This window comes from Gavialis gangeticus, unplaced genomic scaffold, assembly GCF_001723915.1.
Source record: "Gavialis gangeticus isolate Ggan-Ray unplaced genomic scaffold, GavGan_comp1, whole genome shotgun sequence".
Lineage (NCBI taxonomy): Eukaryota > Metazoa > Chordata > Crocodylia > Gavialidae > Gavialis > Gavialis gangeticus.
Genome location: NW_017729032.1, coordinates 117,179,920 through 117,206,120, shown reverse-complemented (window position 1 = coordinate 117,206,120; position 26,201 = coordinate 117,179,920). Strand labels below are relative to the sequence as shown.

Genomic DNA, 26,201 nt, shown 5'->3' with positions numbered 1-26,201 from the left:
GACCTCAAACTTCTAAATACAATGAATGAAAAGTTCTAAGTACTCTGACCAGAGGAGTTTTCCATCTATTGACTCCTCTGTGAATTCATATTTCATAGGATCTTTCATTTCTACCCAGGAGAACTTTCACTATCTTTTCTCTCATGCCTGATGAAGGGTGTTTGCCCAAAACCTTGCAATTAAAAGACATTTTTTTTGTAAAAATCTTGTTGGTCTAATAAAAAGATATCATCTCTACTACAAGTCCTGAAGTACAATGAAAGCAATTTTAAAAGCAAAAGAGATGGACTCAATCATAACCTCCTGTTCTCCAGTAAAATCCACCAGATTTCTAAAGAACATCTAGAACAATTCAGAACTCAGTTTGTCAACCAAAGGAAATGCAAACCCAATGAATAATTTTATCTTACTCTGAAAGAAAAAAGAAAAGAAAAAGAAAAAAGTAGCGCTAACACCAGACCCGGGATGTTTGAAAACTAAACTGCCAAGACTCACTTAACATTATTGACAATATCTTGGCTCCATTTCAATTGATCTGCAGATAAATGTTCTGAACCAAAAAAAACACACAGCAGAATTCCTGATTCCAGACCAAGAAAACCATAATGCCAATGGTATCAGCTCTTGTTTGACCCTGAAACAAAAGATGAAAACACTACATATTTTCTTTAATAGTAAACAGACCAGTTGGGACTTGCAGATGACACATGACGACAACCTGACTAAACCATTAATGAAAAATGTGATCATGTTCAACATCTGCTCTGAAACAAAAGATGCAGAATACCCTCCTTTTTGTTAAACAAGCAGATGAAAGGTAGAAAGACTTTGAGACCAAACAATTAGCACTAAACTCCAGAATCCTGGTGTGGAATTTTTTTTCTAAAAAGTCTCAGCTGGCATTTGGAAATATTAACTCAGATAAGAAAAGTAGGTGATGAGTAGGTTTCCTTTTTTTTTTTGGTCCTGAATGCCCTAAGACAATGGTTCTCAACTGGGGTGCTGTAAGAACCTGCCACATGTGCAGAACTGCCTGCGCCACAACAGCGTAAAACAGCCCTGTGCACTTCTGGAGAGCCAGGAAGTACTTTGGAGCCAAATGCAGAATCATCTGCAGCAGAAGAGCATACCACTTCTACTTCAGCTCTTCTCAGTTTGCCTCCGACTTAAATCCTGAATATACAGGCACAAATCTATTTCATTGCAATAGCATCTGTCTCCACAGTGCTGTCATTGAGGAATGACAGTACTCAGATGCCTATGGATTTCTGTGCAAGCTCAGAAGCAATTTAAAAGAAGCATTTAGTCACACTACAGCTTGTAACTCCAGCTAAGTTCCATTGTGATTTGAAGTGTCACTGGGAAGCACCTAAGTTCTACCTAAGTCGCAGAAAACAAGTAGAAAAAAGATATTTAACATATGTTGACAGCACCAAATTCAGCTTAAAACTGGTAGCTCTGGTGGTCAGAGCACATGGTCATGTAGTGGGAGATCTAGTTTTAAGGTCCATATCATCCTGAAGGTATTTAGCAACAACGGAGCTTTCTCTCTCCCTTACTGCTACAGACACCTGACTATAGACATTCCTTGCTTGTCCTACTTATTTATTTTCTATTAGGTAGATAGCTGTTGAAAGAACAGAAAAATTTGGCAGCTGAAGCTGGACCTCAAAACGCCTTTAGTCCAAAAAAAATGCCAGAACCACTAATCCTTCTGGCCTTATAGCTCTTATACCCTTAGCTGCTCAGCAGCCTGACTTCAAAGGAGAATTGAGACTCACCTAATCATTTCAATAGCTTGGTAGTCACAGTGCTCTCCTAGAAAGTAGTAGCTCCAGGTTCAAATTCCCTCAGAAGGAAAAAAGACTTATAACCTAGGACTCCTGCTTCTTGGGAAGAAGTTCTTACCCTAGGCTAAAACTTTTACCTTGCTAACTATCAAAGGAAGTCAGACTAAACATCATGAATTTACTATTCTCAGAAACTCATTGCATGGTGATCTGAAAAGTGGAACTTGATGTGAATTTCAAATGAATGGAGGCACCTAAATCAATAGCTTGAATTCAGTATCTAAACTCCCTGAGAGAGGCACCTTTCTCTGCTTTAGCACTTCCTACTGACTACTTCTAGGCAACTCTTTGTTTTGGGGCAGGTGTTCAAAAGTTAGCCAGGAAAACATCTATATTAAGATGCATATCAAGATGTAGTGAGTTTTCTTCCCCCTTCTGAGCAAAGGAAAATATCTTGTGTCTACTCCTGGTGAGTTTCTTCTACTGTGTGACTAAGAAATAGCACTCCTTAAAGAGGAATTCCAGATTTTCAAGTACAGTACTTTCCAACTGGCTACTGTCACTATCTGAGAACCCAAGTTTGAATCTAAGGTAAGTTTAAAACAGTATGAATACCATTATGGAGATTGCCTGCTATGACCAAATGGAAGATGAAAAATGTGGCACTGAAGGAGAATTCCAGAGCTTAAACATCAGAGATAGAGCACCAAACTAATGAGAATGGAGCCTTCTTTGCCACGGCATCATGGTTCCAGGAATGGTTATCAATTTTTTTTAAAGCTTTGTGGGATAATGCCAACCTGCAGGAGGTTGCACAAAAATAGCAAAAGCATTTTGATTTGGTGCTCTATCATTGGCAAGTGATAGTGGAGTAAGCTCCAGGAAAGTGCTTTGCAACCTGCTTCCAGAAAAAAAGTTTTGATACAGTGTTTGCAACATGGTGCTTATACCTTCTCTTTGAAATTGTAGAAAGCCATTACTGCCTGGAGGCAACTAAGACTAGAAATCAGTCATTTTCAAAGCCAAAAATACTATAACACTGAATAAAATGAAGTATGTACCTGAACCATTTCAGTATCGGTCAAGGGATATGTTAAAGGTTTCAAAGATTTAGGAAAGTGTATCGGTACTTAAGGGGTGCAACTACAATATGCCTATTAATGTGCAGCAATAAGCTCTGGAGTTTATAGGTTTACTGCTCTAGAGTTTTCTGCTGCTGGGCATGCAGCTGCACATCATGCCACTGTAAATGTACAAGTACTATCCTGCTGTGGAGAAAATTAGTTTACTTCAGCCTAATAGGGGTACCTGTGTGGATACTGAGATGTTCACTGCACAGCTGATTAGTCAACTGCACAGTAAATATCTCATGTAGAGGTCCACCTAAATTAATAGAAACAAGAGCTGAAGTTTTTCAGAAGTAATGAAGGCCATTGCAGTTCTTATTCAGAACTCCAGGCTGGAAATACAAACAAGTCTATGGATTTCACTGGAAGGGACTCCCCCAAAAGGAATGGTTTCTACTAATCCAGTAACCTCTGGAGTAAACCGTAAGTACATATCACCTCCGAGTAAAATATATATATGACACTAAAGGATATTTCATTTTATGCATTTAAAAGATATGTATGTAGTCATGTAACTACACTTTTGGGAACTTATCTACAGTCTGGGATTCTATCTTCCTCTGTGGCAAAACAGAATTAGACTGCATGCAAAATGTCAGAAGATAAATGGAGGAAGACCCTCCATTAATTTGAGCAGGGGAGTGCAATGGATGAAGCCCAGTGAGCAGGAATCCCAAGTTTTTACCTTCCTCCCCAGGGAAGAGTACAACATAGGTCTGCAGTTTCCTAGCAACATGCTTTAAATTACCAGGCCACAGACTAGGAATTGCCCACAGTCTTCCTTATTCCTCCTCTTGAAGCTGATCCACTGCATCTTGCTTTTAATAATTATTTGATTAAATGGTCTGGGGAAGTTTCTATCCTATTGGGAGGAGCAAGGGCCCAGGTTAGAAGGCAGGATGGGCCCATAAACATAGCACTGATAACAGTAAGAAACAAGAGCACCAGATACAGGAAACCTTGACAAAACCGAGAACCTCAATTATACTGATCCTGAGACATCAGTGATAATCATAGTGAGCACTGAAATACTTTCAACTACAGATGGTAATTACAAAAATAGTTAACAGTATGAGAAACTTCTGTGTAAGCTGGATGTGTGGCAAGGTGTTACAGGAGAAGAAGGATATCAAGAGAGGTTGGGCAGTGGGAAAAGTGAGCTCCTGTTGACAAGGGGGAGAAAGCTGAGTATTCTACATGTGTGGGATAATTTATTTTCTGAGAAGAAAATCCAAGACTTTGAGGTTTGCTACTACCAGGCTATCAACATTTCTTTCTTTCCCCAAATACATCACATACCCCTTTCTGTTTAGAATTTTGTCAGATCATTTAAGAGCTCTTTCCTTCATGAGAGGACTCCTCTTCCTTTTTCCTTTATCTCAGCTCATTGATAGGAAGCTCATAGTAGATGGAGCACCATGTGAAGAAGCCTACTCTCTGCACCCAATACTGTTTTCCCCGGTGACTCTAATGCAAAAGGCTCATACCCTTCCTTCTGGGGCAGCATTCACCTCCCTGAGCCAGTCAGGTAACCATTTGCTTGTTCTTTTCTGTTTCCACAATGTTTCTCTTTCTCTCTTGACCACCCTGTGGCCTTGCCTCAACAGGATGGTGCTTTCAGGCCTGCATGGCCTGTGGCCTAGTGTTGCAGTTAATGCCATCTGATGTGGGAGGTCAGGACCTCTGGGGCTATGTTCTGGGATCAGAAAAAGGTAAACCTAGGATCTGGATCTCTTAGGCCTGCCCTGCACTGAAGAGGTGCCCTAATCACTTGGTTAATGAAGCAAAAGGTGAGTTTCTACACCATCTCCAGCATCAAACATCTCTAGTCATGGTTTCTGAACACAATTTCAGTGGTTTGAATTGCAATGGAATATTAAACTTAGATGCCACCTAAGAACATGTTTTCTTGTAGTAGCATTTTAGGTCTTCACCTTGCACTGCTGTCTGTCCCAATTATGGCCCTCAACAGCCATCTGCACTGTATAAGGGTGGTACTGTAGACATCTTGGTTTAGGTTTCTTTAAAAAATCTGATACCTTTTCCCACAGAGAAAGATAAGGTCCACCAACTCATAAAGATGACACTGCGGTGGACTCACTTCTGAGCGCATGTACTAAGAAAAACCTAGACACACAGGGAAACTGTGGCCATATAAAGCATTTAGACAGATGCATTCAATTCAGGCTATTAATGAAAGGCAAAGTAAAATACTATTCAATGACTTAGATACTTCAAAACTCCATAAAGCGTCCCTTACGGATCTTAGCAATACAATAGAATTCTGAACATAATATACTTATTTAATCTATAAGCCTGCCTGCATATGTATTTCTTGCCAGTCTGGCACAAATCAAACATATATTCTTTATATTTAAGTAGACAGAAAAGTAAATAAAACAAAAAGCACCCAAAGATTTAAATCTGAATGGAACAGTAGCCCCTCTGTATCCTAGCTCAAAAAGTCATCAGCATCAACTCCCAGAAAGTCCAACTCCTATGGCTTCTTCCATAATTCACTTTAACCACCTCTTCACAACAGGTCACTAACCTAACATAGCACCTAGAGGTGTCAAGGGATTCTACAGATTAATTATACTCAAGTTACATTGAAATAACTAGAACAGAAAGATTGAATTGTATACTAATAGTTTAGTTAGTTTAATAATCCAGTGACAACATAACTAATTATGTGGGAAACTCATACTCAATATTTTGTTCTGATCACTTTCTCTTGTATACAAAGAAGAATAAAGTGCCATACCAGTAAAATAATTTAGAGAAAGGGAGAAAATAAGTAGATAAGAGTGAAAGGAAAAAGTATTTTCCAGTGATTTGTCTCAAAGCCTGGATTGGTTTTTTCTTTTGATAGGAAGAAAACTTACTGGGGAAGGCTTTAACATGCAGCAACAGAGAGAATAGGGGGGAACTTGGTGGAGGGGAGCAGTACTGTCCAAGAACTACTGGTCAGTAGGGGAGTAGTATTGACCACTGGCTTTGGGGAGTGTCCCAAAACAGTCACGGCAGGGATCCCTTTAGAAGTGCCATCCATTTAAATGATGATCTGATTTCTTCTGCTGTGTGGGAAGGGATGGTTCTGGTCCTAGTGCTGAACACATTCCTGGGAAGCCGCCTCTGGAGAGGAGGTGGAGGTGCTGCAGAGACAACTTCCATCCCATCTAGTGTCCCAGGACTGGAAATCCATGGCTGCATGCAAACATGCTGCAAGAGGGTCCAGCTTGCACCAAGATCCTTCTTGCTCTCACTCTGGGTATCCATACTTCCCATCCTACAAGGTACTTCCTTGCAACAGCATACTACGTTTCACCCTCTGTTACCATCTATCCTGGCTGTGACCCTGGACAACCATCGCACTGCAGAGGTATTGTAGGCAGCCTGGGTTAGGTAGTTTCTTTAACAGATCCAATGTAATTTCCCACAGAGGATCATAGATCAAGGAAGTTCACCTGAACCCAGACAGCTGAGGTTAGAGGGAAGGCTAGCGAAGCCATGTTAAGAAAAGGGGCCATAAAAAGTATGGGATTCTCTTTAGGTGAAAAAAAGAAAAAGAAAAAGAAAAAAAATCTCTTAAACTGATGAGAGAGACAGACAAGTTAAACCTGAGCTACTATCAATATAACCCTATAGTCCTTCCTCCTGTATTATGGTTCCTGTCTGCGCATTTTTTTAAAATTATTTAAAGACATTTAAGAAAAGATTCATGTCTGTCCACAGCCTGAACATCATTTGAGAAAATATTCATGCTGGGATATAGGGCAGGCTGATTCTTAAGTTGCTCTTGTTCATTTGTAAATTTATTCTTAGGCAAACTAAATATAGTAAAAACCCTGTTATCCGGCATTCTACAAGCTGGAATACTGTATTAACTGGAATTTCCTCTCATTAACTGAAGTCCAGAACAAGGCAGAATTAAACAAAAGACACACAAAAAAGGAAAGTTTAACTCCATCCAGTTTCTATTAAATGTTGATGTGAAGAGTTATCCTAATAAGTTGTTATGTCTCAAAGGTAAGGGATTATCAACTGAAGTAGTGCTGGTTGCTCCAATGAAATCATAGAAATTACGGGCTAGAAGGGTCCTTGAAAGATCAAGTCCAAACCTCCTGCTCTGTGGCAGGAATACTGTTGAGATCTAATGATCCCAGCAAGGTGTCTGTCCAGTCTTCTCTTGAAGACTTCCAAGACTGGGAGCAGCACCACCTCCTTGAGAAGTCTATTCCAGATTCTGGTCACCCTTACCATAAAAAAGTTCTTCCTTGCATCCAACCTGAAAACCATCAATAAAGTTTATGACCATTGCCCCTTGTCTTCCCCTGGGGTGCCCTACTGGACAATTGTTCTCCCAGCTCCCGATATTCACCCCCCCTTTCATATTTATAGATAGCTACCAAGTCCCCCCCCCTCAGCCTTCTCTTCCCCAGGCTGAACAGTCCCAGATCAACTCAGTCTTTCCTCATAGGGTTTATCCGCCAGTCTCTTAGTCATTCTTGTGGCCCTTTTCTGGACACTTTCAAGATTCTCCATATCTTTTTTGAAGTGTGGCACCCAGAACAGACATAGTATTCCAGATGGGGTCTCACCAGCACCAAGTAGAGAGGAAGTATCACTTCCTTACCCTTGCTTGCAATGCATCAGTTAAGGTATCCTAGTATGCTATTAGCTCTGTTGACTATAGCATCATGCTGACGGCTCATGTTCATCCTGTGATCAACCATAACCCTGAAGTCCCTTTCAGCCATTGTGCTGTCCAAGAGATCTCCTAACCTATATTTATTTCACTGGTTACTTGTCCCCAAATGAAGCACTCCACATTTATCCTTATTGAACTGCATCCAGTTCTGCTCCACCCACCTTTCCACTTGCCCAGGTCTGCTTGAATCTTCATCCTATCCCTTAGCATGACTACTTTTCTTCATAACTCAGTACTGTTCACAAACTTGGCCAGTGCGTTTTTCACATCCTTGTCTAAATTGTTGCTAAAGATGCTGAACAGCACAGGTCCAAGAACAAAACCCTGCGGGACACCACTGACCACCTCCCACCAAGACGATACAGACCTGTCCACTAACACTCTCTGGGTTCAACCCTGTGCTAGGGAGATGAAGGAAAAGGAGTGGGAGACCCTTCCTGTGGTGTGGGTTGCAGCAGGGACAGCCCACCATGACAATAGAAAGAAAAGCCCTGAGAACAGGGCAAAAACTTACCTTCCACAGGTGCAGCCAGGCTGGATAGAGGGGCGGAACACCCACATGGTTCATCAGCAACTTTTATCTGTGGCTGGGACTGGTGGGCAGGATGACATCACAAATGAATGCCACCCTTTGGGGATAAAAGCCAGCAGCAGGAAAACAGCTGTGGGGATGCAGCAAAGAGGGAGCTGCTGGACCATCCACCGAGCCAAGCGAGGGCCTCTCAATGAAAGAGAAGAGAGGCTGAGGAGGGATCCAACAGAGGGGTGGATCTAATCTAATTAAAGGATATGCCACCCAGGACAGTGAGTGAGCCAGCCCAGAGGAAGGCATCGAGGAATGACGAGGTTATCAAACGCAGGACGCATAAGTGGGGGGGGGGGGGGGGGGGGGCCCCTTCCTGGAATTTTAGTTATCTGGGGGGGGGTTGATTCATTTTAAGCCCTAGGCTTGGGAGAAAGGCGACAAGCAGTGCTCGGAGGGCTGAATGAGCCAGGCCACTCTGGGGACCTGACACTCAAGAGACCAGACCCATTACTAGGGTCGCCTCAGTGTCCTGAATACACCCGAATGACGGAAATGTTGTAAACCCCAAGGGATGGAACTACAGAGAGAATGGGACATGATACCTGAATGTAGTCTAGCTGATCATTGTTCAGCTGTCCCAAGACGCTGGCACATGGCTGGGGTGCAGGGTAGGTGAAGCCCTACAAACATCCACTGGTAACGACACCTGGCACATGCCCCACTGTAAGAGGGAATCCTATTACTGAACAAAATATCCAAGACATGGCACAAAAGTATTGCAGTATCCCTTGGGGAGAGCACGACCCAACATCGCGGCAGCAGGAGCAGTCTCCACAGCAGAGCCCGGGTGCCCACTCCAGGGCCACCAGAGAGAGGCTCCATGACTCCAGGCAGGTACAAACCCCTTATTCAGTTCCCAACCCACCTGACCATGGACTCTGCCATCCCACAATCCCCCAGTTTTTTTTAATAAGAGTATCATGGGAGACCATATTGAAGGCCTTCTTAAAGTCCAAGTATATGACATCAACTGCATCTCCCACTTCTAAGAGGTTCATCACTTGATCACAGGAGGAGACAAGGAGGTGACTTGAACATGGAATCAGAAAAAGAAAAAAAGAATGTTGCTAGACCTGTTCCAAGAGCCTTTCCCCAAATACTAAATTTACTAAACATTTTTTAAAGTAATATATACTGTATATTGAAAAATAAAGAAATTACTACCTGATGCTTTAGCAGCGGTTCCCAATCTCTGGTGCGCATACCACCAGTGGTACACAGACCACCTGTCACCAGTACACGTTAACAGATTTATAATAATTAATTTATATGACAAAAATCTGCTGGTACTTAAGGTTGTATCATTTTAAATTGGTGGTGTGCAGTATGTCAGAGTTTGGGAACTACTGCTTTAGAGGTATACCTAAAAATATTAAGTCAAATATCAAATGCTCAGAAAATATGTACAAGTTTACCTGCAAGAGATGCAATATTTCTATTCTTACAAACAATTTCATGGAAATAATTTTCATTGTCATTCCTACAAAGAAATATATATTTTTTATTTCTTTTACACACAAAAAGCAAATCAATAAGATTCCCGCATATTATGTACAGGTTTAGAAGTTGTCACCATATCTTTCTATCTGGATTCTGTTGCTAGGAAAATCACTTCTTTTATATTCATTCATTTCAATAAATGATCTTTCTTAGCCTCTGATTCTCAATAGGTAATAGCTGTATCTGAAGGTTTCATCACTAGCTGGAATTGAAAATATAAGGAAAGATATAAAAGATGATATCAGATGTTGTCAGGTTACTTGGGACACAAACACATGAAGTGTTGTAAAATATCCCCGTTTTCTTCAATGAAATAGTTATGTAATATATTACAATTTTGTGACAGAGTTTGGGTCTAGTTGTCAGGTTAGAAGACTGGAAGTTAGAATTTGTGGATTTTACTCTCAGCTGTGCTAGTGACATGGTATGCAACTTGGAACAAGTAATTAATAGACTGATTTTCATAGGCATTAAGTATTATAGCTCCTTGACTTTACCCCCTTTAAAAATCAGACCATAAATCTCTTTATAGCATTTACAGATATGTAAAGTGAGGTGGCTTGCAAGATTTAATATCCATTAAGAGCCTTAAGATCTGATCAGAGGCATTATATATCATGAGTGTTATGTGCAAGAGTGTTATGTATACATGTTACGCACTCTTGCCAGTCGGTGGCACTATTCCACATAGCCTATGTACAGTCAAAAAGTCCAGTTCTATCTTCAGTTAGTCAAAACTGATTCAATCTTCACAGGTTAGTCTACACTGTGTAGACTGAACCGATAAGCAAGTGAACAGACATTCACTTTTGATTCCAGAAATGCAGCCACATACCTATAGTGGCTTAGGCCAGAAGCTGGGGGATACTAGAGCACACCTCCCTGCCCAGCAGAAGCAGAAAGCTTGAGCCAAGGCAAGCTCACCCACCCTGCAAAGGGGTTTGCGGGGGAGGTGCAAAGCACCCTGGTATGCTGGGGGACAGAGTTAACTTGAATCTGGAGGGGATCTGGGACTAGTTCAATAAACCAATTTAACATAAACCAGATAAGTCTGATACTACATCCATCCAGCTTTATCTTAAACTGATTTTGGGCATTTCAAAAGCAGTTTATGTGCACTGAACTTCTGCTGCGTTACACATTTGAACCAGTTTCTGATAGTTTATACTAGTCTGTGTAATTTCTGTCCCTAGCCATAGTGTTTATCTGCTGTTTCTGCCTGCTATTTTACTGGAAGCCTTCAGTTGAGCCTTTCATTGGTATAATAAAGATGGATGTCCTGTTGTTCTTTATCTGTTCTGACTGGGACAAACCCCTGCAATGCATTAGACTGACAACCAAGAGCAGATCTTAGTGAGCAGGATGCTTCAAGTGCTTCATCCTGAACAAATGACAAGAACTCCAAGGGACAAGGAGCCTGACTAGAGAATTCCTACACATGACATATTCCATGTGGCTGCCCTGCTGATGGCAACCTTGGGCCACATGGAAGTCAGGCTGTCGTCCCAGGCCTCCTGCGCTGATTGGCTTATTTTCTACCTGGAAGCCCATCAGACCACTGACCAAAAATGTGCCTTTCTACTGACTGGCATTAGCTCACAGTCTTCTAACACTCTTTGCTTACTCTTAACCCCAGTCAAACCCTGCAATAAGCCCTACAGTGAAATCCACACACTACTAAATAATCACTTCTCAACAACTCCATCTAAAACAATGAACTACTTCCATTTCAACCAGTGAAATCAGTTTCTAGGCAAAGAGACTGCAGCAGAGGTAGCTGAGTTGTATCATTTATCCAAGAACTGTGATTTTGATATCAGGCTCAAGCCTGTACTAAAGAATCAAATTATATATGGAGTCTGAGATGATACTCTGCTGTAGGTCTTACTTGAGTATAGATTAATACAACCATTGATCAATGCATACACACTTGTAAAGGAAGACTCGGGGAAATTTAACACAAATGGAATTTCTCTCTTAGTGTTCCTAACACAAATCTCATCATCACAAATTCCTTATCCATCAAAGCACCAAATGTATGACATCATGGATGCATCTCCATTCAAAACACTAGCACCTGATTTATTACATCATAGTGCATGCCCAGGACCATTGCAACATCTGTATCAACAGAGCTATGACCAGCACAGATGACTGCTGGGTGGATCATCTGATTGTCCATTGTGTTGCTCCAAAATGATGTAAACAAAAGCAGCTATCAAAGAAGAGGTTCAATAGCAAGTTCTTAAAAGGTTCTGGTAAAAGGGATCTTCTGCAGCAGTAATAAACTCTCGAGCCTCCCTGATGATCTTGACACCACTTATCCCTGAAAGAGCCTCAAAAATGGCATGCTAAGAATCCCTAGGCTTCTTCATAAAGAAACATCAAGACTGGCTCATTGAGAAGAATAGGGAAATTCAAGTTCTCATTGACAAAAAAGGAAAGTCTTCAAAGCTTGCTAGAATGGCATCAGCTCCAAGCAGAAGCAAAATTATTACCACATTAAAGCTGAAACACAAAGGAAGATTAGAAAAATCAAAGAAAAGTGGTGGAAAGACAAAGCAAAAAGGATTCAGTCTGGCGACAGCCAAAGCACATGTAGTTTCTTCAACAAAACTAAAACTATCTACAAGCCAAACATACAAGGAGTCATCCTTCTGAAGTCAAAGGATGGATCAAAATGACTCGGCTAGCGCACACACAAACTGGTTTTGGATTTTAGTGTCTAGTCTTCTTTTGTAAACAAAACCGGCCAAACTCTCTGTCACTAAGAACCAGTGCCTGAAGTGTCTTTCTTGTAATAATGAAGCATTCACTATTGCAAGAATCACTGATGCTGTTGTGACAACATGTGCACAGATCATCGAAACTGAGGGGTAACACCTACCCTGAATAAATCACATAATACCTTTGACAGAGACTCCCCTGAGAACACTGACAACTCCCTGAAGACCTATACCTGCAACACAAATCCTTACAAAGCAAAACTTAAAATTCATCATTGTTCGAAAAGCAGTTGCTCATTAGGGCTGTGGGAAACAGCACTGTTCTGTTACTACTTACATTTTAAGGTTTTGACAGAACAGTGTTTCATTTTGAATTTCGTTTTGATTCAAAACTACTGTTCCACTTTGATTCGTCAAAACAGTTTTGCTGTTTCAACATCTCACCCATAGGCTATAATGGGCAAGTTCGAAACAGCCTATAACTTTGTTATTTCTGGCCTGATCTGGATGAAACTTGCAGGAATGGTAGCCCCTTCTGAGGGCATGAAGCCTGTCATGTTTCAAGGAGATAGGTATAGGGGTTTCAGGGAAACTGGACCTCAAAATCTTAAAGCAAAAAACTCATGTCATGTATATGTGTTAAGCCACAGCAAAACTACAGGCATGCTAGCCCCTGCTGAGGCAACAAAGCCTGCCAAGGTTCAAGGAGATAGGTGCAGGGGTTTGGGGGAAACTGCACCTTAAGCTGCGGACAAGGAAACCTCGCAACATGGGTAGCTGTGTGTTTCAAGATGCAGCATGGTGAAAGTTGCAGGCTTGCTAGCCCGCCGAGACCACAAACCCTACCAGCTTTCAAGGAGATGGGTGTAGGGGCTTCTTGCCCTGCACCTCTGGCTGCTGACAGGCAAAACTCATGACATGGGTGGGTGCCCATGTGTGTGTGTTAAGGTGCGCTCTCACTCAACTGAGACCAAGGCAGAAAGCAGGGCAGTTCAAATAATGCTGCCTTTTATACAATTTTTCCATCCCTCCCCCAGATCACTGGGATTGGAAGGGACCTCAGGAAAGGATGTTAGTCACTGGCCAGCTACACAGTCAATAATGAGAGCAGTCCTCCCGCCTCCCCCTTCTCCTTACTTTAGTTTCTGTTTCCCTGCAGGCAAGCCCAGCTTGAGCTTCAAAACTTGAGGTGTTTAGAAAATTTTGAATCGTTTCAACTTGCCTCGTTTCGTTTCGAGGCTGTTTCGAAGCTCTCTGTTTCATTTCGATTTCACTGTTTTGAGCCCAAAATGAGTTGAAACAGTGTCAAAATGAAACTGCCAGCAAAATTTTGCACAGCCCTATTGCTCATGTATCTCCATTCAACAGAGTTCCAAGAGTTCTCTGTGAAAATTCAATCAACTGAGACTCATAAAAAGCAAGCTAAAAGATATTTTGCAAATAAGTTACCATCAGCTCATAAGAAAATAAATTTTCCATCCCTGGAAAGCTGCCATAGCTGAGGTGCAAGCTACAGACACAACATATGCCATTTCTGTGATGCCAAATGCCATTAATACAAGCGCAAGGATCACTTTGAACATGCTTGTCATCAGAAATTTAGGCCATCTGGAAAGAAGTCAAAGAAGGAGGGTACACACCTCCAGTTGCCACAAATACTGTGGATGATTTGAATGTGACCTCCTCCCATGTGCCAGTGGAATCCTCACGGATGTCTATGCAACTAGTTTTATCAACAGTGTAGGAGTGCTGCCCTACAGAAGATGACCTACACAAGTTAGGCTCCAGAGTGTCTCGTGTCACGAAAGAAGACTCAAATAAGTTTGCCTTAATTTCAGAGAAACATAAATAGTTATGGCCTCACATTTGTCCTCCTACTGGCTCATGCAAAACAAAACTTGACTAAAATAAACAAATTGTTGACTTAAAAAGGAAAATGTTGTATCAGCATCCACTACAGGAAGGATTTGAGGGGTCTTCCTCTTCATAATTGCTAAAGCACATCAAAGAAACTTACTAAGTAGAGAATAGTTCAAGATATTCTCCAAGACGCCCTTTAGAATGTCCTACAGATTCTGAGTAAACTTTCTGAAGATGGGCTAAGTGTGTATAAAGGCCTACTGTAACAGGGAGGCCTGTCCCCTTATGGGAATCAGCCAGACTGACTGAGTAGCAGCAGCTGTAAATTGCCAATGAGTGACTGATGGAGAATTAAAAAACTCCAGAAATCAGAACCACAGGGAGTGCAAACATGGGAGAAACAGTGATGGGCTCAACTGCTGAACTAGATGAAGGGCAAGAATACTCATGCAGGGCCACAGGGGACCCATCCTAGTGTCCCGGATAGAACAATAAGATTTTGTTTGTTTGCTTTGCTTGTTTGAAGACACTGTTTATCGCTGGGGCTAGATGGGGGACTGCTCAAGAAGCAAACTCCAGCCTGGAAAATACTCTGTTTAATGCTGAGACCAGCTGAGAACCTGTTTAGGAAGGCCATAGGTGTGAAAACCCTCTTACACTCACCAACAGGTTGGATCTGACCGTGGCACCAATTAAAACAAAGCCATGTTGTGTTGCTTTTGCCCTCTGTCCAAAAAGTAATGCAGTGATGGATCTGGTTAACAAGGCATCCTAGAAACAGTGGTAAATCCATTACAGTCCACTCCTCTTGAAGCAGTTTTGAAGCCAAATTGACATGTTTAAATATGAGCAAAAAAACTGTCCACTAAGCAAACCACAGCAGAAACATACCTATCAAATTCCAGCTATAATCCATCTCCTTGACACTCTTGCTGGAAGGAAGATTTTGGGAAAGTGAACTTGGCACAATTGTATCAACATGGTAATAAGCTGATGGAGAATAGGTTTACGTTAGAGATCAGAAGGCAATATTTTTCAGTTAGGGTGGCCAAAATCTGGAACCAACTTCCCAGGGAAGTGGTCCTCGCCCCTACCTTGGGCAAATTCAAGAGGAGGTTGGATGATCACCTGTCTGGGGTCTTGTGAACCCAGCATTCATTCCTGCCTGTGGCAGGGGGGGGGGCTAGATGATCTATTCAGGCCCCTCCTGACCCTAGCTACTATGAAACAACTTCTTGTGGATGATCATTGGCCACCAAGGAGCAATCTGGAGCCAAGCGCCTGCAATTTGTAATTAGCATTGCATCAGGAATTTTCCTGAGGTTTATAGAAGACCTACTCACAGGTCAACAAAGAATTATGCCGTATTTTGAAAATGTCCTTATTTGAGAACAGGCCATGTAAAAATTAACTGTTTGACTGCAAGAAATATTAGCCACACTGACAGTGCTGACCTAAAACTCAAGAAAGAGAAGTATGTTTTGGGGGTAACCTCTTGTTGAGTTCCTGGGATTCTAAATTGATAAAAATAGAAGTCACCATACTAATGCAAAAGTAGAGGCAATTCACAGAGCTCCAATGCCCAAGAACAAGCAGGAACTGCAAGTCTTTATGGGGCTGTTTAACTTCTGTTATTTCTTTTTAAAATACAAAGTCATGGTTGATGAGCCTTTACAATGGAGAAACAGACTAAATGGCATAAGTCCTCCAACAATGTGCTAGCTTGATATGACATGGAAAAGACGCTTCTACTTACCTGTGATGTTCATGGAGCTAAAGCTATCCTGGATCATCCATAGAAAGATGGTTGCAAAACTCCAATTACTTACTACTCCTGAACTATGCGTACAACTATGAGTAATTATGCCCAAATCAACAAGAAAGCCCTTGCAAGCATTTCTAGGGTAAAGAAATTCCATAATTACTTTTGTCTGTAATTTCATGACAAACCAAGAAACTGCTACCGGGTTTATTCACAAAGAACAGACCAACAGCTCAAATAATTTTGTCTTGCATGCTTTGCTGATCATTATTCCTCAACACATATAACTGTAAAATTCAATACTACCGTGGATAATCAATAGCCAAGAGGATATTGTGAGGAGTCACCACCTCATCTGGCCCAAGAGTTTAAAGGACTACATTATTATGGTGGAGGGGTGATTTGTTGTCCAAATTCTACATAACTCTGTTAAGAAAAATGTTAAACATTAAGTTTGTATTGAAGCCTTCATCTACTTTCCTTAGGGGTGGGCAAGAGGAGCTATTTTAACCATCACTACAGATTTGCCATTATGGATAAAACAAAGATACCTAAATCTCCCAGAAACTTGTGTAAATAAAACAAATATTTATTATTGTAGTTTTAGCCAATTATCTCATACATCCTTTTTTCTCTTACTCCTTAATTTAATGTTAAACATTTTTAAAAGCATTTTTTTATATGGATACCACTCCAACCCCTATGGGAACATTGTTTCTAAGACTCCTAATCACGTACATATAAAGTACATTTTATTGACCTACTTCTGTTCCAGATCATTAAACACAGCTGCTTTCAATGACTCGAGGAAAATAACTGAATACAACATGCTAAAGAACCCAATTGACTAGGAAGTAGTAGTTTGAAATCCACTAAATGCATCTACATATGCTATTAATGCACTGTAAGCTTACTGTGCAGTAAAATACTGCGCAGTAAGCTTTTTCCAGGAGCATGTCTACACATGTATCCGTTGTGAGCAAATTTGATCCTGGTGGGAATAGTTCAGTGCAGGGCTACTCCTGCCCTGCTCTGACACCCCTATAGCAGGCAGGAGGAGCTCCAGATTTCCCCAGGTGCCAGCCCCAGGCTGGCAGAAGGCACTAGGGCCAGGCCTGGGCTCTGGAGCTGTCCCCCTTCTGGGGCAGCTGTCTCCCAGCTCTATACTCTGCATGGCTGGTAAACTGTTCTCTCCCCCAGCAGCTGATTCCCAGCCCTGTGCCCCAACTGGCAGATCAGCAGTTTGCTCCTAGTCAGCTGGCTACATGTGTGGTACTGTACAATAAGTCTAATACCTGTATCTACAGGTAGTAGCCAGCCAGCCATATAGTAGACTAATTTACTGTGTAATAAATGCTGTGCACATGTAAATAATGACATTTTACTTTGCAGTAGATTAGTCTACTATGCAATGAAACATCTCATGTAGATGCGCCCACTGTGTGGCTCTGGATGTTTCTTAACCAGTCTTTAGAACAAACAGCAGTTTTGTTGCAGAACTTTTAGATGAGTGTGTGCATAACAGTGAGTAAGAACAATTTCATTTGAATTCAACCAATATCAAGAAAATGTATGTATATTTGTCATGTTTTTTTTCCTATCTATTAGCATACAAATTTATAATGATTATAAGCTGTCCAAGTTCTTGTCCATACCATGGTGACAGTGGACCTGGTACTGAGAGATTCAAGCATGCCCACACCTATATCCAGCCAAACCCACAGATATGCTCCAATTAGCCTGCTCTAGATGTCTCCCTCCATACCTATTCTTGAAACCTCTATTTCTGGCATGCCTGAAAGTAGTAACTGGGCATGAGTGTAGAGTGTTGTCAACAGCATATTTCTGGGCTTAAAGCCAATCAAGACAAAACAAAAAATGACATTTTCCCTTCAATCAGGGCTCCATGCTCTATGCAATTTCAGGACAGCCCTGCATACAGTACCACAGAATTAATTTTTTTTCTTCTCAGAACTCTGTACATTAGGAATGTAACATTTTGACTTCTGTTTATCATGCTCTTTTACCACAAGGGTAGTAACTTTTCTTTCACTATGGAGTGGAGGCAGTATGGAATAAGATCTGAAATCTAGTTTACAGTGAAAAAGTAAGATGAAACACAGCAACCTAGGTGCCAGGAGATAAACCACTGAATCCAGCTATAAGCTCCACCTGGAATACATGAAGCAAAAGGTCAGGTTTTGAGCAAGCATTTTTACATTTAATCATAGTCTCTTTAGTAGTTGAGGATTTGATTACATACAATGAGAAAGCTCTTTTAAGAGTTAAAAAAATAAATAAGAAAATGAGGTAATATAATTGCCTAACTTTCATGCTGGTGAAACTGTTGTAGAGTCGAAGAATTTAGGCATAGAACCAGACTACAAATATGAAGTGCTTTAAGAGCTGAAGATTAAAATGAAATGGAAATGTTTTTATTATAATGTATGCTACAAGATGATTGAGCACAGGCTTATATTCCCATGAACAAATCACAATTAAAGAGACTGAATAATGATTTGTATCAGGATAGTTTTGTTTTACGGAAATATTGTAGTCTACACGAACTTTTATTAAACATTGAAATCAATACAATGCATTTTAATATTTGGGAATTTTGCAGATTCAAGTTTATAGTTCCCATAACATTCAGAAATGCTTGCTCTTCTCACAGGTATACAGTTAGGTTTGTATAGAGTGGTAAGTTATACCTTAGGCCCTATTGAACCCTGTATAATATATACTTCTCTTACATTACTATCAGTATGTAAAATACAGATGTTATAAGGGCTGCTACATACTTCATAATGCAGCCAATTTATTTCTTAAAAGAATCATAACTGATTTTTCGTGACTTATGAGCATAAGGTTGCTTGGGTTTGATATGCTGTTCTGAAATAAGAATAAAAGTCACTGCACTTCATTAAGGACCAGGCCCCCCCAGTAGGAATCTCTCATATGAATAAAATTATGCCTGTAGTTAAGTATATGCAATATCAGGTCCAATGCTTGTGGGAACTTTAGAAGTTATCTGAGCTACTCAAAAGCAAAAGCATTTGAAAAGTTTGAAACACAAAATTCACCCTAAGTCTGATACTTTAAGCTTGTCTTTCCATGACCAGAAATAACCTCTCCTGGGCTGAGACCAGTATTCAACTGTAATCCAAAAAATTACTTCAACCACAACTAGCACATATACTGTTACTATTGTAATGCTATATAGTATTTAGTGTTAGGATAATCATTTAGTAGCAATTCTGAGCTGTCCTCTATGACAAACATTGTTAATAAGTAATAGATGCGACATGTACCTCTCAACAGCATCAGAAAAAAAAAAATTAGAAAAATAGAGGGCTAGTTCCTGACTAGCTGTTCAAAAAACAAGCTAAACTTTGAAGTCTAATGTATAAATAATGAAGAATACATTTCTTTCCTATTTATATTTTGTGCTAGCAACCTACAGTTATCATTGGCTGCATCTGAAACTACCATTTTAAATATTACTTGTTTCAAGTGTCCTGCTTTTTGTTTGACATCTCTAATTTTACATCCTTTTTACTTTCAACATGTATGCCATATATTCTTGTGAAAGCATAGATACTCAGAAGTGAATGTTTTTATATATTTGTATTCAGTTTGACAAATATTGGGATTTTACTAGCTGCCTCTGAGAGTACTAATATTGATTTTGACAGGGAAACTTTGTAATCTCTATAACTGTTTCACACCCCCTGCTGGTCAATCACCTCTCTGAGTACCACAGTTAGCTCTGAAAGGAATGTTTCAAAAAGCATCAGTCTAAAGCAAGTGTGTTTCAGTGGACCAAAAGTAGATGGGTGATATTAAGACAAAATAAAATATGGCCAAGATCTATGTTAGCAAAGTATTTTTAGGTACAAGAAGAATTAATGTTGTGGGGAAGGAGCCTCTAAATCAAGAACTTTAACTGCACTGCCCGGGAGACAAAAACATTATGTTTCATTATATAGATTAATATTCACTACTCAAATGACTTTTGATACCATCGGAAAGGGTTTTTTTGGCTTATGTTTTGGTAATCATTAATTAGTTTAGAGTATGTGAAGAACAGACCCACAACTGATAAAAGTCTCAGAAAAAAAAATGGCATTGTTTTCATGAATTAAATGGACAGATATTTATCCCACCTACAAGGTCTGTGTTCAGATAGAAATGTCTCAAGATTAAGAGGGAATTTATTTCAAGCCTATTTTAATACGTTTTTAAAAAATGATCTATTTTCTGTTCGTTATATTTAGCTCATGCAGATGTTTGATTTTTACCGTTACAAAAATAAGTACTTAAGGAAACCTCTCTCATAAGATTGAAAAAGTGTCATTTATATTGCTACATTTCACAGCAAGCTATGATTTAAATGAAAACATTATAGATTCATAAATATTCAAACTTAGAACACTCATTACATACAATATAGTTTACAAATAAGCTTTACTTTCTTACTAAAATGGTAAAACTTGAAATTATAGGACTTGCACACAAGCATATGATAAACATGCTACCAGTTTCAATGGCTGAGTAAAGGAGAACAGAACCAGCTACTTTTCATTAGAAGACAAAGCTATCAAAATAACTCTGAAATAATTCCTGCTTACAGAAAACTTGTTTTTCTGTTGGCATTACATTTGTTCATGTGCACAAAGCTTAATGCACAGTAGAGCAATTCTACTGTGCATTAGCATGTCACTACAAAAACCATGCTAATATGCTAACGTGGTAGAATTAGTCTACCACACATTAAGCGTCAAAAAAAGTGCACCGTTGCTACTGCACATTAGCGCTAGCTACTGTGCATTTATGTAGTACCTCATGTTAGGAGGTCCTAAACTTAATCAGTAGCAATGACACATTAATGAAGTTGTAGACACACCCAATTACTGGTTATAGTGAACTTGCTACCTACAAATTCAGATTTGGTCTCAAAAGTCTTTGTACCCAAGTTCCTAATCCTGCAAACACTTCCACATATAAATCACACTTGTGCCAACAGTCCTTGAAATTAACAAAGATATTTAACGAAAGTAAAGCTGTCATTACTTTGCATTGCAAGATTTGTTTTCAATTCACCACCAGTACTTGCATTACACTTGTATCATGTAATGCAAATACTGAGTGTATTAATTTAAACCTGCACTCATCTCTGTTAATTAAGGCCTTACCCTAATGAGGATTTGTCCCAACTACAGATACCAGTAGGAAACCCATAGCGTAAACAGGCAAAACAACTGCTCTTTGGTGAGCTCTTTGAATGAGTTGCACTGGAGGAAGTCACAACTTCTAATGGTTCTTCTTTTCACCTGTTTACACAGGTGCAGTTTATAGACATGGTTAGCTATGAATGGCTGTATTGAATGTTATCAAATCAGGAGTTCATTCTTAATTTTTTTCCTGCCATCCCTAAACAAGCTATGAGCCACCTCCTACATTCACCCATTGCAGTTACATCTCTCACAATGCCCAAAATGGCTCAAACCAGAGCTCAATTGGGCCCATCTAAAAGAGTGACAAGTACATTTCCCCATCTGCAATGTTTGACATTGGCCCCACTGGCTAGTCACTGAGAGTGACACCAAAGTCAAAGCTCAAGCCATGACAGGAATCCCTGTTTCAGGAATGTGTGCCATTTACACAAGAAAAAGAGAAGGGTAAGGGACCAGAAAGACCCCACTATGGCCAACATCTCTCCCCATAGCCCATGCTGACCCTCCCATGCCTTGCCTTTCCTCCCCACAATATTGCCCTGGCCCCCTCAGCCAAGATGCAGCCATCTGAGAAGAAATCATTGTCCAAACACTCTTTTTCTGTTCCACTGGGTTTACCCAGGGTCACTCTAGCATGAGTTAAAGAAGGGATCCAAGGAAAGCTGCCTTAACAGATCCTTAATTCTGGTAATGCTGCAGAAGCACAGCCCTACATATCCCTGAACTGCACAAACCACACAGTGCTAGCTGGGATGAAAAGGTCCCTATTTGATGGGAAGGATGGAGGAGACTGTGCCTGTTCATGCCCCTTCTCCTGCCCCCCTGCAACGCCAGCTTGTCGCTTGGCCTCCTTTGGGCTAACTGAACTTTGTCCTGGTGCAGGTAAACTGCATCCCCGACCAGAAAAGGCATGGGCAAGTCCCTAAGGAGGCCCCTAGAGGGAAGCCCCCATTCTTACCTGCTCGGGGGGTCTCCGGGAATCCCTTGATGGCCCCAATCTTCCGCAGCTGGAAAACTTTCAGAACATCCTGGCAGCTTCGCAGATGCTCGCCTCTTCCAGGCATTAACACAGCAAACAGGAGGATGCTCAAGAGCAGGCTCTTGCTTCCCATCTTCTAGCAGCCGCAGTCCCAGCCCCAGCCGCACCTCAGCGATCTGTCCCAAGTCTAGCCCAAAAGTGCTGTGCCCCAACTCCGCCCGTGCAGAGGACGAGGCTGTGATCTCGCTGGCAACAGCGCCTTTTGGCTCATGCAACAGCCAAGTTTGCCTCGGGGCCCTGCAGATGGAGTGGAGCAGAGCGGAGCAGAGCAGAAAGTCTGCGGAGGACGCGCCTTCTGTCTCAGGAAGCTGAGTGAGCCGGTGAAGCTTGGCCCTCCTTCCTGCAACTAAAAGCACCGCTATCCCTGCTCGTGCTCCTGCTCCTGCTCCCGCTCCCGCTCCTGACGACAAGCGGGTGCGAGCCCTTGCGCCTGGCACCGGAGCTATGCACGGCGCGCGCAACAGGCCCCGCCCCTCTCCGCCAGGCCCCGCCCCCGCCTGACCTCATCATCCTTAAGGAAACCTCCTTGCTGCGGTCAGGGGCATCTACCCCAGCAGCGGGGCAGCGCCCGCGGGCCAACCCCCACCCTCCACAGCAAGTTTTTTAGCTAAAGTTCAAAATCAAAACAGATTGTGTGTTGCCAGCGGCGCAGATCACTTTTAAAAGGCGCCTATCGGCCTAAAAAAAATCAAATCTTTACACGGACGTACGAACCCTCCCGGGTTTGTCTTTTTTTTAATTAATTGATACTTTAATATGTTCCTATTTGAAAGTGTTTCCCGTTTTGCTTTTTGAAAGACCTACGCAAACAAAGGAGAACTGCCTGACAGCACATGAAAATGATATCAGGCATGATGCTGTCCAGTGAACAAAGTAAATGGGAATGACCCAGTTTGTAATATTCTTGCACGATGTTTGAAACAGATCATGAACTGACAGGCAGTGCTACAATTACATGGATGGATTTGACTTTAAATACCAGTTTGCTTTTCCTATGAATGCTGAATTCTGATCATGTGGCTGGACAGTAAGATTGCCACAAAACCTCCATTTTCAGATGCTGAAATAATTTTGATTTAGTGAACACACAATTAAACCTAAATTGTTTTCTTCACATATCTTTATAGGAGAAACACACTTTTTATTCTCCACTACAGTCATCCAGTTCCTCAGCATACATCATGTCCTATTTTATCCTTAATAGCAAATTCCCTTCAAGGTCCAAACAGTTTTTGGTAGTTTTGTTTTTCTGTTTCCACTTCAGCTTTGTGCAAGGTGATTTCCCCCCCCCCTTTTCCCAAGTTTGTGTTTGATTTTAGTTGTTTCTACTACAGGAAAATATTATACAAGGGTCATTAAAACAGTATACTATTTAAGCCTTATCTTGTACAAGTTCAAAAATTCCAAAATAAAAAAAATGTAAGAGACTAATTGTTATTTAAAAGGAAAAACACTAGTTTTCATGTATTTTAATTTCACTCCATTTATTATTTTGTATGGCTATACTTCATAGAATTTAGAGCCACAAACCAGTCTCAGTGCTGTGCAGTATGCAAAGACAAATCAAAAGCAGTCCCTACCAAAAAGAGTTTAATAATGCTAATTTATGCAAGCATAAGAGACAAGAGATAAGAGAATGACAAGGAGAAATACATAGAAATGAAAGTAAAGATGACAAGACTGAGAAAAGAACAAGACAAATGATGGGTAAAGCTTTTCACAAACCAGCAGAATAAACTCCGCCAATTTTTGTTAATATCACAGCGAAATCTTCAGGCGGGATCAAGAGAACAATGTAGTAGTGTTGCAAATGTTTACAAGGAGAACCTCCAAAGTGTAAGGGGCGACATGGACCACTCCCCAGTCTATTCAGGTCATTCTGGACCCTAACCGTCCCCTCCAGAGTATCTGCAATTCCACCTATCTTGATGTCAACCTCAGTTTTGCTAACCCATGCACTTGATCCCATCATCCAAATTAGTAAAGATGTTGAAAAATACCAAACCCAGGACAGTCCCCTGGAGAACCCCACTTGATACCTCCTCCTAACTGGATATTAAGGCGCTGGGCACATCCACACATGCTTTTACATGTACCTAAACTTAATGTAAATTTGCCTAAGATGCATTAAGGTGATTTAGGTGCACATCTACACATGCACGTGCTAAGGCACATTGACACAGTGTGGGTGTGTAGAATGACTTGAGAATAAAGTTAGTCCCAAGTCAGTCAACACACACAGTATTAATATGCCTTAGCACAGCTTGTCCAACATGCGGCCTGCCAAGCCATTTTCCGAGGCCCGAGGTCCCTCGCTCGGGACAGGCAGGTGAGGGAAGGGAGCTGCTCACCCCCCATGGGACCGGGCTCGCAAAACCTCCCACATCACATGAAACAGGTCCCACCGCTGCCCTGAGGCCTGCGCAGCATGGGGCTGCCCCAGCCACACCTGACAGAATGAACTGGGGACAACACCCATTTTTACTTGTCTCCAGCTCGGCCCCTTGCTCCCAGCGTCCCGCCTGCCTCCCAGAATCCGCGGGGCTCCACGGCCAGGGGCAGGGTGGGAATGGGGCATGGCGCAGGGCAGCCCTGGGGGGGGGGCCTCAGCAAGCGGGGGCCTGGCATGACCTCTGTGGGGCAAGACAGAGGGAGTCGGTGTCTGCTGGACCCCAAGCTCTGGACTTGCAGCGCTGAGGCCACCGGGGCTGCATGCGCAGGTGGCCAGGCACTATGGTGAGCGGGGCTGCGCAGGTCGGTGGGCAAGGGGCGGCAGTGCAGCAGCCACTTTGCTCTGCCCCCCTCTCCCCCTTGGGGAGCACCGGCTTGTGGGGCTGTGCTCAAAGGGGGGGGGGGCAGGGGGAGATTGTTGCTCCCTGCAGCTGCGCTGGGTGCTGTTCTCCTGCTGCGGCTGCTGCCTGCACCCTCCTGGGGGCTGTTTGCCTTCTCCGCAGGGAAGCGCGGAGGAATGGAGTGGCCCGTGTTCCCCTGAGGCCTGCCCCTGCCAGAAGCTACCTTGGGCAAACCAGGTCTAAGACCCTGCCAGGCTGGGAACCGGCTTCGCTCCTGAAGTTCCACCATCAGCCTTCTCACGTGTTGGCTGGGCCCCAGCCACGCCTGCCTGGGCGCTGCCATGACTGAGCAGTGCTGTTTCTCGTGTGGACAAGGCCTGGGGAAGCAGTGGCATACGCAGCCCCTTGGCCTGTGTGAGAGCACTGGCTACATGGGTTTGGTCACATATTTTAACACGGCTGTCAAATACCTTCTGGGACTGCCTTCAAATGGTGGTTGTAGTAGGCAGAAAGGGGGCTCCAGCTGTTGGGATGACTGGTCCAGGATATCATTTGTTGCAGTTTCATAGTTTCATAGTTTCTAGGGTCGGAGGGACCTGAGCAGATCATCTAGTCCGACCCCCTGCCATGGCAGGAAAGAGTACTGGGGTCAAACGACCCCAGCAAGGTGTTCATCTAACCTCCTCTTAAAAAACCCCCAGGGTAGGAGCCTGCACCACTTCTCTTGGAAGTTGGTTCCAGACCCTAGCCACCTTGACCGTGAAGTAGTGCCTCCTAATATCTAACCTAAACCTACCCTCCGCCAGCTTGTGACCGTTATTCCTGGTCACTCCTGGCGGTGCTCGGGGGGAACAGTGACTCCCCCAATGCCTGCTGATCCCCCCTGACTAGTTTATAACAGGCCACAAGATCCCCCCTCAGTCTTCTCTTTTGGAGGCTGAACAGGTTCAGGTCCCGTAGCCTCTCCTCATAGGGCCTGCCCTGCTGTCCCCTGATCATATGAGTGGCCCTCCTCTGGACCCTCTCCATGCTGTCCACATCCCTCTTGAAGTGTGGTACCCAGAACTGGAC

General features: G+C 42.2%; 1 protein-coding gene across 1 annotated transcript in view; it reads right to left on the bottom strand.

Annotated features, from left to right (window-relative positions):
• Positions 1–22,711, bottom strand: part of GPC5 (glypican 5) — a 1,496,686-nt gene extending 1,473,975 nt beyond the window's left edge. The window contains exon 1 of the mRNA XM_019524895.1: positions 22,258–22,711. Within this exon, the coding sequence (XP_019380440.1) occupies positions 22,258–22,411 (154 nt within the window). The 5' untranslated portion in view covers positions 22,412–22,711. The remainder of the gene's footprint in view (positions 1–22,257) is intronic.
• Positions 22,712–26,201: the final 3,490 nt, after the last annotated feature.